Source organism: Pseudopipra pipra, chromosome 4, assembly GCF_036250125.1.
Source record: "Pseudopipra pipra isolate bDixPip1 chromosome 4, bDixPip1.hap1, whole genome shotgun sequence".
In the NCBI taxonomy this organism is placed as follows: Eukaryota; Metazoa; Chordata; class Aves; order Passeriformes; family Pipridae; genus Pseudopipra; species Pseudopipra pipra.
Genome location: NC_087552.1, coordinates 74,956,639 through 74,971,701, shown reverse-complemented (window position 1 = coordinate 74,971,701; position 15,063 = coordinate 74,956,639). Strand labels below are relative to the sequence as shown.

The 15,063-nt window shown below is 49.4% G+C and overlaps 1 protein-coding gene across 5 annotated transcripts in view; it reads right to left on the bottom strand.

Annotated features, from left to right (window-relative positions):
- EXOC6B (exocyst complex component 6B) overlaps window positions 1-14,778 on the bottom strand; it is a 338,997-nt gene extending 324,219 nt beyond the window's left edge. Inside the window, exon 1 of one of the 5 annotated variants that reach the window (XM_064653623.1) lies at window positions 14,557-14,778. In XM_064653623.1, coding sequence (XP_064509693.1) covers window positions 14,557-14,669 — 113 coding nt within the window. In that variant the 5' untranslated portion in view covers window positions 14,670-14,778. The remainder of the gene's footprint in view (window positions 1-14,556) is intronic. The other 4 variants (XM_064653619.1, XM_064653620.1, XM_064653621.1 and 1 more) reach the window with 4 other exon arrangements.
- Between the last annotated feature and the right edge of the window lie 285 nt (window positions 14,779-15,063).

The following is a 15,063-nucleotide window of genomic DNA, read 5'->3' as shown; positions in this document are numbered from 1 at the left end:
TGGAGCAGCTCTGCAGGGGGGTCTCACCTCAGACAGGGCCAGAGGGGCAGAATCCCCCCCTGCCCTGCTGCCCACACTGGGGGATCAGCCCAGGGCACGGGGGGTCTGGGCTGGGGCATCTCCAGCCTCTCCCTCACCAACACCCCCAAATCCTTCTCCCAGGGCTCCTCTGGATCCCTTCTCCACCCAGCCTGTCCTTGCCCTGGGACTGCCCCGGCCCAGTCGAGCCTGGGGGTGCCCAACCCTTCAGACCCAGCACATCCCACATCCTACACGAGGGCACCAACACAAAAGATCCTGGATTTTCCAAGCAATTCCCACTGGCAACACCTTTCAACTGCTCTGTTCCCATCAGGGCTCTTTGTTTGGGGTTTTATTCTCCTCCTGACGAGGAGTTTTACTTCTGTGTTCGCTGCCAGACACTCCAAGGCAAGTTATTCTTCAAAGAAACGTCACTCGGGTCGAGCCACCTTGGATCTCAACTTGCACTTCCTGCTTTTATTTCCAGCTTCCATTTATTTTTCTCTCCCCAGCAGGGCCTGCAGCCTCTGCTCCACAGTTTTATCCACGTGGATAATTAAACAGGGGATTATTATAATTATTACCTTAAAGACTGAGGGTTTTGAGGACGGTCAGGGAGCACAACGGGCACTTAAGCACCTACATCCCTCATATTTTACCCTTCTAACTCAATTATCATTTATTAGTGTTACTTATCCCAATAAAAATTAAAGCACTGCTTAATTAGCCCAATTTAGATCAGTTAACCTCAAAATCTAACAGAGCATCCTATCATACTTCTCTACCAGGCCCAAATCTGAGCATCAGCACTAAAATAATTCTAATCATTCTAAAAATAAATTAAAATAAATAATTCTAAATATTCTAATAATAAATTAGAATAAATAATTTTAAATATTCTAATAATAATTCCAAAAAATAATTCTAATTGTTTTTTTAACCTGCATGACCAAAAGCTTGTTCTGGATACAACAGAGATTCATTCAAGAAAGGAAAACCTTAAAAAAAGAGCTTGAATCCAACAAAAAGCTGCATTCTACATCCCAGCCTACAGGGATTTGGAACCAGGTGTCAGAAAGTCAACACTCAACCTCATCTGTATCTCCAGCAAACAGCTGATTTTAAGGAAAATAACAAATTATAGCTTCATCTCAAGGTTACTTTGCATGGATTTCTATTATTTGGGAGAATCAGGGAGGAATGAAATCAGACTGTGCTTCCCAGGAGAGAATATTTCGTTATAAACTTCAGACTTTCAGACATTCAGATAAAAAAATAAAACTGAGCAAGTGGAGAAATGAAGATTAAGTGCAAAAAAAATAACGATTTTAAGGACAGCAGGTCCAAGGAACTGGTGGGTCTTTTCTCCTACTTACAGCTATTTTTGGCAAAAGAATTAACACCCCTAAGACACACAATAGTATTTGAGGCATTTTTATAAAAACACAAACATCCCTGACGTGTTTGACTGCGACCCGTGGATGGGTCATTTATCAAGTTCCCTTCCAGCACCTATTTTGGAATTCTCTCCAAAATAAAGCTCAGGCCAGTTGTGTCTGGCACAGCCCAAGCCGTGGCACAGCACCAACAGAAAATGGCCATTTTTAGCTGCTGCTTCCCAAGGAAGAAGAAAAAAAGGCAGGAGAAACACAGGGCAGAGTCTGGAGAAAGGAACTGGTTTGGTGGGGGTTTTGTCAAGGGATAAATTCCAAACTAAACCTTCTTAACGGTGTAATTCAATAATTAACTTCATAATTAATTTGATTCATGTAATAACAAAATATTGTTGGCAGGTGGGAGAAGGAAGACAATTCAGCAAAGCTGGAGAGGGACTTGGGAGAAGGGATGGAGGGACAGGACACAGGGAATGGCTTCCCAGTGCCAGAGGACAGGGATAGATGGGATACTGGGAAGGAATTCCTGGCTGGGAGGGTGGGGAGGCCCTGGAATGAATTTCCCAGAGAAGCTGTGGCTGCCCCTGGATCCCTGGGAGTCTCCAAGGCCAGGCTGGAGCAACCTGGTCTATTTGAAGGTGTCCCTGCCCATGGCAGGGGGTGGAACAAGGTGAACTTTAAGGTCCCTTCCAACCCAAACATTCCAAAATGGGATTAGCAACGAGGTCTATGAAGTGTAAGGGTTAATCTGGGATCATCTGATCTTACTGAAGGAGCTGAGCTTGGACTTTCTCCTTCCACCCAAGGGAACACCTCACTCACGAAAGAAAATCCCACAAGGTTGGTTTCTAAGCCAAGACTCCAAGGTAAAGTCACTCTGGATTTCAAAGCCACCAATTTCTTCCATTCTTATTCCAAGATTTGGTCACTTGTTCATCCTGTTCACCCAACATCCCATATCCCACACCAGCTCTCCGCTCCTGGAGCTTGTCCCAGACCTGACCAAACCCTTCTCTCACTCATCCACAGTCACAACCACACTCCCAGCTCCGTGTCCTCCAGCACATTCCCACTGCAGGGCACAAGCTCTGGAGTCACTTCCATGCCTGTACAGCAATATTTGGAAAATATTCTTTTAAGAGGTCCCATCTTCCAGGAGGTTGGATCTACCAGCAAGGAATTTCACATCCACACGGCCTTCAAGACATCAGCCTGAAAGCAAGGTCTGAAAGCCAAGTGTGCAGCCCTGTCCATCCCCCAAAACCCTGCCAGGAGCTGCTCCACATTTCCAGCAACTTCCCTCCCTTTGGAGCTCTTCATTGCTCAGCAGAGAGAGGGGAAAAATGCTCCTCACACTCATCCTTTCCCTTTCTGTTCCTCTTGGACAGTCACAGAGGGGGGGAAATAAAAAGAGAAGAAACCCAACACTTGGCTTCTCAGTGAACCTTTTATGGGTGACCTGGGAAATTTCTTCCCCTCACTGACAGATTTTAAGGAGGAGGTTTTGCCTGTTTGCTTTTGTGAGTCTGAGACACAAAGCCAGGGCAGATCCCGCTCCGATCCGTCGGCATCCTTGGACCAGACATCCTCAGGAGGTTGGGAGAGACTTTTCATGGAATCACAGAACAGTCAGGGTTGGAAGGGACCTCTGGAGATCCCCCAGTCCAACCAGGATCACCTGGAGCAGGTGACCCAGGAACTCATCCAGGTGGGTTTGGGGATGTCTCCAGAGGGGGAGACTCCACACCCTCCCTGGGCAGCTGTTCCAGGGCTCTGCCACCTCCATGGAAAAAAGTTCTTCCTCAGGCTGAGGTGGAACTTTTGTGCTTTTGTTTATGTCCTGTCTCTGGGCACCACCAAAAAAAAACCTGGCACCATCCCCTTGGCACCCCTTGGAGATATTTATATGGATTAATGAGATCCCTCTCAGTCTCCTCTCCAGACTAACCAGGCCCAGCTCCCACAGTCTCTCCTCAGCAGAGAGATGCTCCAGACCCCTCATCACCTTTGTGCCCCTCTCTGGACCCTCTCCAGTAGCTCCTTTTTTTCTTTCTGGAGCTTTATTTGCCGCAGACAAAGGGAGGTAAGGAATTATTTCGAGGCCCAGATGTGCTCCTGCCACCCCGGTGACACACCGGGCACTTTCACAGCCCTCTGGGTGCTCAGGCCAGAAGAAAATTATTAAAAAAAAATTAAATACTAAGAATTCTTTTTTTAAAAAGGTCAATAACAGGTCACTAAACGTGCCACAGGACTCCTATGCCACAGAAACCTTCTAATGGAAGGTGTTCCTGCCCACAGGAGGGAGTTGGAACTGGACAGTCTTTAAGGTCCCTTCCAACCCAAACTGTTCTGTGATTTCAGGAAGAAAACAGTCACCTTGGCAGATTTGGACCTTTCCATGCTGCTGCCTGCACTTTAAAGTCCCAAAAAGGCACCAATCCACCCAAAAAAAGCAGGATTCTGAGGAGCCTCATCCTCAGCTTTCTGCCTGGCTCTGGATTTGCTCACCTGCTGCTCAGCTCTTTGTGTCCAGGTGGCACAAAGCACAAACCAGCGTGTGGCTCTTGCCTGAGCGACTGCCCAGCCCTAAAGCCAACCCAGCAGGACAGATAATTATCCCTGCACTGATTTTTCCAAAGCAAAAGTGGCCTTTGGAAGCAGAGAGAGGAAGTTCCAGCAGACAGGCACGCTGGGCATCCTCCCTTCTGCAGGACAACAGGCTGGAGATTACCAAGAAATCAGGGAATATCCTCACTTGGAAGGGACACACGAGGATCAGCCAGTTCAACTCCTGACCCTGCACAGGATAGCTCCAAGATACCCCCCCAATATCCCCGAGAGCACTGTGCAAATAATCCTTTACGATGATCTAATGCTGCATTTGGAGATTTATTAAAGGATGTTACTTCCTAAGGTACAGCCACAGGAAATCCTGTGGAGCCTGAGCTCCCATTTGCAGATTTTTCAAGGAATTGTGGCACTTGCCAAGGACAGCATCCAGCAGAAGGGTTACCCCAGACAGAGCTGAAGGGACCCCTCTGGTGGCATCACCCTCTGGAGGAGAGCAGTCCTGGTGGCTCCTCAAAACACTGAGAGCAGGGTAAACCCTCCCCAGAAGACTGGACAGGTGTTTATTGGAAATCACAGAATCTTTGGAAAAGGTTGGAAAATATCTTCATCATCATCAAGTCCAACCATCAGCCAGCAGCACCACTGTGTTCACCACTAAACCATGTCCCCAAGTGCCACATCCATGTGTTTTTTTAACACTTCCAGGGATGGGACTCCACCCCTGACCTGGACAGTTGCTTATAACCATTCCCACGAAGGAATTTTTCTCAATATCCAATCTAAACCTGCCCTGGTACAGCTTGAGGTTGTCCCCTCTCCTCCTGTCCCTTGTTCCCTGGGAGCAGAGCCCGACCCCCCCCCCGGCTCCCCCCTCCTGTCAGGGACTTGCAGAGCCAGAAGGTCCCCCCTGAGCCTCCTTTTCTCCAGGCTGAGCCCCCCCAGCTCCCTCAGCTGCTCCTGTTGCTCCAGCCCCTTCCCAGCTCCATTCCCTTCCCTGGACACGCTCCAGTCCCCCAGTGGTTTATTAGGAGGGTCCCAGGACTGCCCCCAGGGCTGGAGGTGCCCCAGCAGGGCCAGCACAGGGAAGTGGTCACTGGCCTGAGCCTGGAACCACTTGCCATCCTGATGCCAGGAATGCCACCCAGGAGGCAGCTGATCTGCAGGGGCAGAGCGAGCCGAGCTCCAGGAGGAAGGTGGAGACATCCTGACCCCCCAAAACACCCCCCTGAACTCACGACAGGCACAGGACCTGCGAGGCACCACTGACAGGACCCCAGGGCCACCCCTGCTGTCACTTCTGCACCTCAGCTCAGACAGGCCAAGGGGAGAGAAGCCAAACACCCTCTGGATTCACAGGGAAGGGATTTCCAGAAGTCACCTCCTCCACAAGGTCAATCTCTCCCAACCCAGCACCGACAGACGAGTGTCTGTCCCACCTCCAGACCCTTCCCATGGGATGTTCTGCAGGCAAAGGAGGGAGCTGAGCCAAGACTGAGGTTTGCCAAAGGATTTTCTTCACAGAGTCAGGACAACCCACAGAGGGAAGAGCTTCTGCTCCAAGCCTTTGGAGTGTTAATGACGGGCAAAAGTCAGGATAAAACCCCCAAATCCAGCACCTTTGTGGGAGCAGGGATAAAAACTGTTACCACCCCATATCACAGCACTCTGGTGCTTCATTTCTTCCCTGTCCAAAAAGGGAAATTAAAAGGGAACAGCTCAAAGTACTAAATGCTTGTGGGTGGCAATGAAAAACTGCTTCAAAGGCAGTATATCTCTGCTTCAGAGCACAGAAATACAACTATGAACAATTAATTTAAACATTCACATGCCCCTCACCGTGGTTAAAAAGCAGCAGAGGAGATTTTCAAGGAATAAAAAGAAAAGAAGAAAAAAAAAAAACAAAAAAAAATCTTCCAGCTCTGGAATATTCAAGAGCCCAAATTTGAGCCAAGCACACGTGCAAAATAATCCATGCCAAGAAGAGCCATGTGAAGAGCTAATTAGTTAATATATGAATAACTAAGAGCTTCTTCAAACACCAGGAGCAGGAAAGCTGCCAGAGCAAGGGAGAGGGAGCTTCTTAAGGAAAACTCTTCTACGTGACTGGGCAAAGTAGAAATCTTCTTAAGAAATAGTTAATAAACATGTAAAAACCTCAAACACACCGAAGGAGAACAGATTCTTGGGGTGGCATTCACACATCCTCTTCACCAGGAGTGCTGGAAGGAGCCAGACTTGTTAACAAGGGGAAATCTGGTCACCCAAAGGCACTTGGGGTGTTAAAAGCACCGTGAAAGCCCAAAAAAATCCAATAATAAATGGTGGCTGCTCCTCTGGCCTGGTGTGTTGTGCAGTGGTTTGACAGGAGGGGACGAGCATCACGGTGACATTCTGCAGAGGACACAGAATTATTCACTTGGATTTTATTCACTTGGACTGACTCCAAAGCCAAAAAGCTGCAAAGGATCTCCCGACGCCGAGTATCGGGTGACAAAGTGACAAGTGAAGCCCGGTGTCAGCAGTGAAAAGCAGGACACTTGGAGGGGAGGACAAATCCTTTATAATCCCTGGAGAGTGAAGGGTTCCAAATGAACCACCACTGAGGAGGAGGAGGGTCAGGGCTGCAGAGTCAGGAATGTTGGCTCAGAGCACGGAGACTGCGAGGAAAAGGGGGAAAGTAAAGCAAAAAAAAACCATCCCTGTGCCACTTCCCACATCTCCACATCCCTGAGCCCTCTGATCTTTCCAGCATCATCACAAAAAGGTGAGAGCTGCATGAGGAGCACCCAGAAAAGCAACAGGGATAATGAGCAATCAGAACAGCTCTGCCAGGAGAAAGGGGTGAGTTCATTAATTCATTAATTCCTCAGCTTGGAAGGCAAAAAAAAAAAAAAAAAGAAAAAATATCACTGACTTAATATTTCTCGTAATCCTTTGGGAAAGACTAAAGCTTGTCCCAGCAAAAACACCACCAAACAAACCCTAAAGGAAGACACAATGCACAATTAAAGTGCAGAACTCATCACTTTAAATGTATCAATGTGGAAGAACCAGCAGATTAAAATGTTATGAGCCAGTGGCAGAGGAAAGACCCATGGGAAGCTCTTGAAGTGAGAATTCCTGGTACAAACTGTGCCCAAAGTGTCCCAAGTGTAGACTGGAAAACACTGGGAGTGCATGTTTGCTGTGTATCTCCTTTGATAAGCACCCACTGCTCCCTACCCTGAGATATTACAATGAAGAAAGGCTTTTGGTAGAGCCAGGACAAGCATTTCCATGATTTTCTCCCTAAGAACCAGAAAACACTTCCTTCCATCCCTCCTAAATCCCTGCTGCCTCAGTTGTATCCCAGATCCCAGCCTGTGCAAAGAGCTTTTCTTCATCTTCTCAGCAGTCCATTCTGCCTCTGAAGATGAATTGTGTGCCTGGCTTGTCCCCTCTGGATTAAGCAATCCCAGGCTTTTCAGTTTTTTCCCCCCCAAAGGTTGTGTTTGCCCTCCTCTGGGAGAAGGATTCCAACAGCATCATTCCACTGCTGCAGCCACGGACCAAACAGCCACTTTAGCGAGTTGGTTTTAGAGAAAGACAAAACCCCCTCAACCACCAAAAGCAGAATCAGAAAGACACAACAGAAGGCACAGTCTGGGTGGATTTAAATGCCACAGGACTCTCCCAGGCTCCCAGTTTTCCACGATGCTCTCTAAGGCAGGACAGCAGAGCTCTGAGGATGAGCTCAGCTGGCAGCTCGAGGTGAAATCCTGCTAAGTCATACTGTCATACTGACAACTCCACGAGACATCAAAACATGTTGGGAGAGCAGCCTTTCCCTAAAAATTCCAGGGAAATATCCCCTTTTAGCTCATCACCTCGCAGCACTGGATCACATCCCGCTGTCGGACAGGGAATAAATTCCATGAGCTCCTGAGAACCCCCATCCCACAGAACGGGATCAGGCACTGGATGATCTGTCCTCTGACAGTGATCCATTAAATTCCAGAAAGGAATGTACTTCTGTGAGACAGCCCAAGCAAATACAAGGTATAAATAATTGAGCAGTGCAAGCTGTTCCCTTCAGGTTGCAGCAGCACTGAAAGGAAAAGGGAGATGGGAATTGTAAGGATTCACCATCTCCAAGTTGTTTGCAGAAGGAGAAATTACCCACAAAACCTGGGATAATTAAGTATATCATACCTTCAGGCTAAGCTGCTGATGGTCCACACATTAAGCCATTCTTGGATTGTAAATGCTGATACCAGATCATTTCACAGGAGAAATTCCTGGTACTTTTTCCTCCACAACAAAAAAAAAAAAAAACTTGGGAGCTGAACAGCATCAGCCTGACCAGAAGGGAATGTTAATATAATTTCAAGCAGAACTGTCTTTTAAAAGACACTTAATTATGTACATATGAACAGAGGCCCAGGCTCATTTTCAGGAGATTGCAGATTCCCTGTCTGGGTGGCAGGGAAATGGGCTGAAAGATGCTTCAAAAGATCCTGGGAGGTTTTTATTAGCAGACAATTTACAGTTGTTACAAGCAGCTTCCTGAGCAAGTTCTGTGGCCAGCACTCAGTGTCTAGACAGCCTGTGCTGTTCCTTCTTTGCTGGGAGTTTGTATTTCACCAATTACCGGACATAAAACACGGGATGGGACTGGGAGAGGTGGGATTCATGGAGCCAAGGCAAAGAGTGGCACAGCTAAAGGATGCAAAGTCAGGACAACCCAGGACAGTTTGAGCTCTGTCACGTGTAAGTTCTCACAGTCTTTGGCCTCGAGGGGCTTTTACAGATACTGAGGCTGATTTTCAGCTGCTCTTCAATTCTTGCTGTGCTGGGACCTTGAGGAGACACTTCTTAGCATGTGGAAGAGAAGATCCCTCTCATGCCAAAGCTGATCCAGGGTCTCCTTCCTCTCTCCTACCCAAGGCAGACTCAGCTGAAGGACAAACCCCAGCACCACCAGTAAAGGTAGTGCCAAGAGTGCTCAGAAGTGCCACCACTGCTCCCCCACTCCAAACCACAAACAGGGAAGCTGTCAAGCCAGAGGCCTGTCATTACTCCTCACTTCACATCTGCAACACAGACCATTATCCTCATCTCACCCACTGCAACAAAGATTGGGACCAGCTTGGCCTCCCTTCATCCTCAGCACCCAGAAGACTCAAAGTGATGCTCCAGACCCTGTCACGGTTTCCGTGCTCGGTCAACCCACCACGAACCAGTTACACTCCCCAGCCAACTAAATCAGTCTTCTACCAGGTGAGGGAATTGCAAGGAAGGACATATCCAAGCTCAGGGATGACCAGCTCCCTGCCACCAAATCCCTTGTGCCAGTCTAGACAGCAGGAAGCCACAAAATGAGCCCAAGATGAGCCCAAGATGGAGAGGGAGTGAGCAGATCCAGCTGAAAAAAAAACCTCACAAAAGGTGGGAAAAGGGACACAACCCCAGGCAGCCTGACCAGCCCACATCAGTGGCCATGACTGTGGATCAGGAATGACACAGCAGGTTCGTGTCCGCTGGGACAAACTCACCGAGCTTTTATAAATCCAGCAAAACTCCATCTCGACTTTTGCCACCACCAAGTCCCTCGTTCCCATCCCCACACAACCTCCTCCTTGGGCTGGAAAACAGCATTTGTGCTACCACACAGCAAAACATTCTTTAGCTGGGTTATTTTTCCATCCAGATCCCTTTTCCAACCGATTTACCGCAGGACTTGTAGCAACGTCTCAACTTCCAGCTTAGGACACGCTGGGGAGCTCAGAGGGGCTAAGCAAGAGCCCCAGCACTTGCTGGACTCCATCCTTAAGTTCATGCCCAAGAGCCAAGCCTCAGTTTTCCAAGTTCAGCACCAGAAACCTGAATGACACAGGAACAAGTCATAGTTCCAGCTCAGCTCCATGTGAAGCTACAGGAGAAAATAAACCCAAGGACATCCCCCAGTCCCAGCTCAGGAGTCAGGACCTGAGCCAAGCTGCTGCTGTTTGCACTGTCATGTTGCTCCAGCCTGGATCCAAGGTGGCACCAAACAATGCCAGCAGGATCAGCACCTCTGGCCCCCACAGACTCAGCTCAGGGCTCTCAACACACAGTCAGTCAGAGACAGAGGGTACCACAGGTGATATCCCTGGGGGAAGTGAGGTTTGTTATATCCAGTAGTCCAAAATGAGAACATTTTGGAAGAAATTAAAAGAAATTCTTTACTGGGAGGGTGGGGAGGCCCTGGCACAGGTTGAGCAGAGAAGTTGTGGCTGCCCCTGGATCCCTGGGAGCATCCAAGGCCAGGTTGGGACAGTGGAAGGTTTCCCTGCCCATGGCAGGGGGGTGGAACGAGATGAGCTTTAAGGTCCCTTCCAACTCAAACCATTCCATGATTCCACGATCTGCAAGCATCCAAGACACAAGATTCATAACCCTAAAAAAAAAAAACAGGCAGTGAGGACCTTTGGCTCCACTGTTCCAGACAAACCTGGGCACGGGGAGGTTATGGCAGGGAACGGCCACGGCACGATGCCAGTCCAGTAAACGGATCAGGCAGGTACACCCAGGTCAGCCAGAGCAACACTAATCCCACACACTGACATGGAAGAGTTGATCAAGGATTTAGGGAACACATCTTAATTACAGTCCTACTTTAATCCCAGTCAGGAGCTCCTTAGTAGAAACACGACCCAATCTAGTGCTTCACTTCATTCTCGGGTTAAACAGCCCTGTGATCTCTCTGAACACACACGATTATATTTAATAGGAGTTTCATATCTGCTCTAGTTCTACATAAAAGCACAGACTGGATGATTAATTGCTGTCTGAGATAGAACTTTTCTCAGGTTTCCAGCAGGGCACTGCTAAGTACCAATCCCAACATGCCTGATAAAACCTCAGGCACCAAGGAACAACCTAGAAAGCAAATACACATCCAAAGGGAAACAAAAAGACTGCTGATATAATTTGCAGATGACACAAAAGCTGGCAGAGTAACAAGCCATGAAATCAAGCAGAGAACAATCCCTTGGAAATCTTGATCCTCCCCAGCAACTTGCAGTGCAGGAGAACCAAGAGAGAAGGTGCAGATGTAGTGATGAGGAGCACGAGGATACCTGAGCTCCCGAGGAAACAACTCTGCATGCAGGAACAATTCCTGTTAGAACACTGAGGGAAAGACCTGCTCCAACCTCCCAGGGTACAAGTGGGAGATTGTTACAGTGGTGATATAATTTTATGTGCATCTCAAGTGGTGAGGAGAGAGCAAAGAACATTGTAGCTACACCTGTGTGGGCAGCCAGGGCTGCTTCGATTGATCAAATGGGGTTTAAAAATTCCTTGCATTTATCAAGCGCTGCTTAAAAATCCTTCACTCACTTCAAAAAGCTGCAAATGCAGCTTGAGAGCAGGAAAGGGGTTTTCAAGAGTGACAGACTCGCAGAGCTCAAGCTGTTTAACCAAAAGGAGGATTAAGGAGTGACTTAATCCCAGGCTGTATCTGAAGGGTGAGGTGACACCAGGTGTTAAAGGACACTGCAGAGGAGCACAGGGAAGGGAAGGACGGCAAAACATCCTCAGGCTGGGACCAAGAACTGCTGTAAAAACGATTTGCAATTCAGATAATCACAAGGACTCACCCTTGGCTGAGCACAGGGAAGGGGGGCAAAGTTATACAGCCCACATTTATGGGGTGTGACACAAGAAAACCTCGCTGTTATCCATCCTCACTCCCAGTGACCAGAGCTGTTACATTACAGGCCACCACTAGTTCCCCATCACTTAAAAAACCAAATAAACACAGCTGAAATGGACACAAAATTCACTAAAGAGCAGCAAACTTCAAATAAGTGTAACATAAATTAGAGCACTCAGGTGTCACAGCTCAACCAAGAAGTGGTTTTAAGCTAGAAAAGGTTTCTCTTCTCCTTCTTGATCCTGCAGAATTAAGTGATTCTTCAAAACCTACACGGAGAGGAGATCCAAAAATACTCCGTAAAATCAAGTGGAACACCAGCAAGGACGAAAAAAGAGGAATTAGAACAGCAGAAGGAAGTGGAATTAGGAGCAATGGGTATAATTAGTAGAGGCTGAATAGCAGGAAAGACATCCTGAAGTGGATTATTTTGATTCCAGGAGCATCATGGGCTCGAGGAGATCCCCACAGACTCACTGAAGGCACTCAGTGTCCTTCAAACACAACATTCCCTGTCAGGAAAAAAACAGGAGAGGAGACCTGGATGGCTCCAGAGCCAGAGATGGGACTGGCACAGCTCATCACACGCACCAGGGCCGGGGCAGTTTATTTTTAGGAAGCTGTGCCTGTCCCTGAGGAGGGGCAGGCTCGGCCCCACAGCGCTGGCACAATGGAGTTCTGGCCATGCCACGGACTCCCAGAATCCCAGCCAGAACTGAGCACAAAAACACGGCTGGAAGGGACTTCAAGGAAGGAGGGATCTCATCCTTCCCCTGCCCCAGGGCAAGAGTTACTACACTTGCTATTTTTCTAAACACAAAACTCTCTCCCCGCTGGGTGGGACACAAACCCACCCAGACAGATGAATTAGTTGGACCTTCCAGTCCATCTCTTAACCCCTCTGTCCCCTCCCACGGTGGCAATCCAGCAACCCAGGACACTCTGGAGCGGCTGCACCCGGAATATCTCGCTGTGCCCAGGCAGAAACTGATAAAAGCACAACTCTGCAAACAAGTCCTGGCAGTCCAGCCTAGCTCTGAGCTGCACTTTGGGAACGCTGTTCCTAGAAGGGAAGCCAGCCTGGCTCCTGGAGACACATTTCTTCCATGATGCCTACAAGAAGTGAGTCACCTTTTTTTTTTTTTTTTTCCCAAAAGTTTCCACCATCCTCTTTTCCAGACTCTCCAGTGCATCATGTTTACCCTGAGCTGGTGAAGTTTCAACTCTAAAAATCCTTGGGGCAGGTATAGCTTATGATTATATCATTAATAATATTCCTAAAGAAATATCACAACACTCTAAAAGTTAACGCAAGCAAAGCCCAAACCTTTCTCTGCCCAGACACTTATTAATGTTTCTCCTGTGAGTATGCAAAGATCAGCATTAAACCCAACTCCTCATCTAACCTTAACACTGAGAAACAAGATCAACTGCACTTAGTCCTCTTAAATGGAAAAAAAACCCACCCACACTCTTCATTCTGGCAGTTCCCACACATTCAAACCAGTTCTTTCGGTTTTGTCAATAAATCTAATCCTCAGCATCTCCTACTGTTCAGTTTACCTGGAAAAGTTTCACAGAGAACTTCGGGAAGAAAACTGCAAGAAGTCACAAAAACGAAGAAATGGGCAACTCTGAGGGAAATCCGGCGCTCCATCGCTCCACAAATTAAAAGCTTTCCCATTTTCATCCTGTGCCAGCACTGCAGTACCAGTCACACAGCCTTAAACCCATTTATTTTTAAAGGCAGCCACTCAAGTCATTTAAAACCATGACTTTGTAAAATTTAAGAGACGAAGGGCTGCTGCAGAGGGGGTGGGACGGGAGGCTCCAATCCTGATTATCCCCAAACGTTCCCACCTGGTGCTGCGATTTCAACACTGGAAGCACCTGTGTCCGTGCAGAGCCGTTGGAAGGGGAAGGTGAAACCCAGGGCAGCACCTCGTTCCTCTCATGACAAACACCTGACTTAGCACCCAGTTTAACTCTGCGACAACACAACTATTTAGATTTTGCACCTGAGCAATCCTGGTAACACCCCTCCACCTTCCCCCACCTGAGCAATGTGGTTACAACGAGCCAGAAATATCCCTCCACCCATTTGCAACCATCGATATTCCAGAGGATAAAACGCACAAACCTGGGCTCAGCAAACATTTTGGGTTGATACAAAGTTCTCTGGAGAACTTCTGTGTTAATTTAAAGAGGGAGAAGGAGGGATGAGTTATCTCAGTATCTCAGGACAAGCAGTGCTGATGTGGTCCAGCTAAAAGGAACAGGTCTTAGACGTGCATAATTCACCTAAAATATCAGATTTTTAAAGAAATCGAGTGATGAGTTACACAGCCAGCTACCACATCTTTTATATGAACAACACAGCAGCCACTGGGGCAAAACAAACACCTAAAGGGGTGAAACGCCGGAGCGATGGGAAGGAGCTGCTGGCAAAGGGAATGGGAAGGAGCCACATCCATCTGCGCTCCTCGGGCACCGGGAGAGCTCCGCATCTCCCGCAGACGAAGCCACGGGCTCTCCCAGCCCGAGGATTCCGCAAGAACCGCGGGGGAAAAAGATGCTTAACAGGAGAACAAAGGACCCATTAAGCAAACAAGAGGCATTAACTCGTCTCTCGGTCGGGACGGCGATCGCGCCCCGTCCCCGCCGCGTCACCGTCAGCCCCGACAAGGAAACCGAGCGAGGGGGATTCCAGGGATAAATCCCGCCGGGAGAACTCTGACAGATGCCCGCGGGAAGCCCGAGGGGGGGGCAGGGGAGGGGACGCGCCCCGGGGGGCTCGGGGGGACCGCAGGGAACCGCCGGGAACCGCCGCCACCCCCCCAACCCTCCGCGGCCGCGGTGCCCCCGCGGCGCCCGGGCAGGGTCGCGCACCTGAGCGTGGGGCCGATGCAGGCCGTGTCCGTGCTCTCGATCTCCCGCAGGATCCGCTCGTGCTCCGCCGCCGTCTCCAGGCTCTCCAGCTCCGCCATCTTCCCCCGCTCCATGGGGGCCGCTCCACCTGCCCGGCCCTGCCCGGCACTCCCCGCTCCGGGCGGCGGCAGCGCCGGGGCCGCTCCAGCCCCCGCTCCGGCCCCGCCGCGCCCGGCACGCCGGGAAATGTAGTGCGGGGCAGCGGGGCCGGGCCGCGCCGGCGCTGCCGGGGCTCCCGGGGAGGAGGAGGAGGAGGAGGAAGGGAGGGAGGATCCGGAGGAGGGGGAAGCACCCGGGAGAAGGGGGAAGGCGGCGGTGGTACCGCTGAGCGGGCACTGCTGTCGGGGCACAGCCGTGGCAGTGCCCGAACGCCCCGCGAGGAGTCACAGCCCCACGGGGGTGACATCCATCATCAGGGCGCACAGTCCCATGGAAGGGACACCATGATTCTCTCCCTTCTCGGGGGAC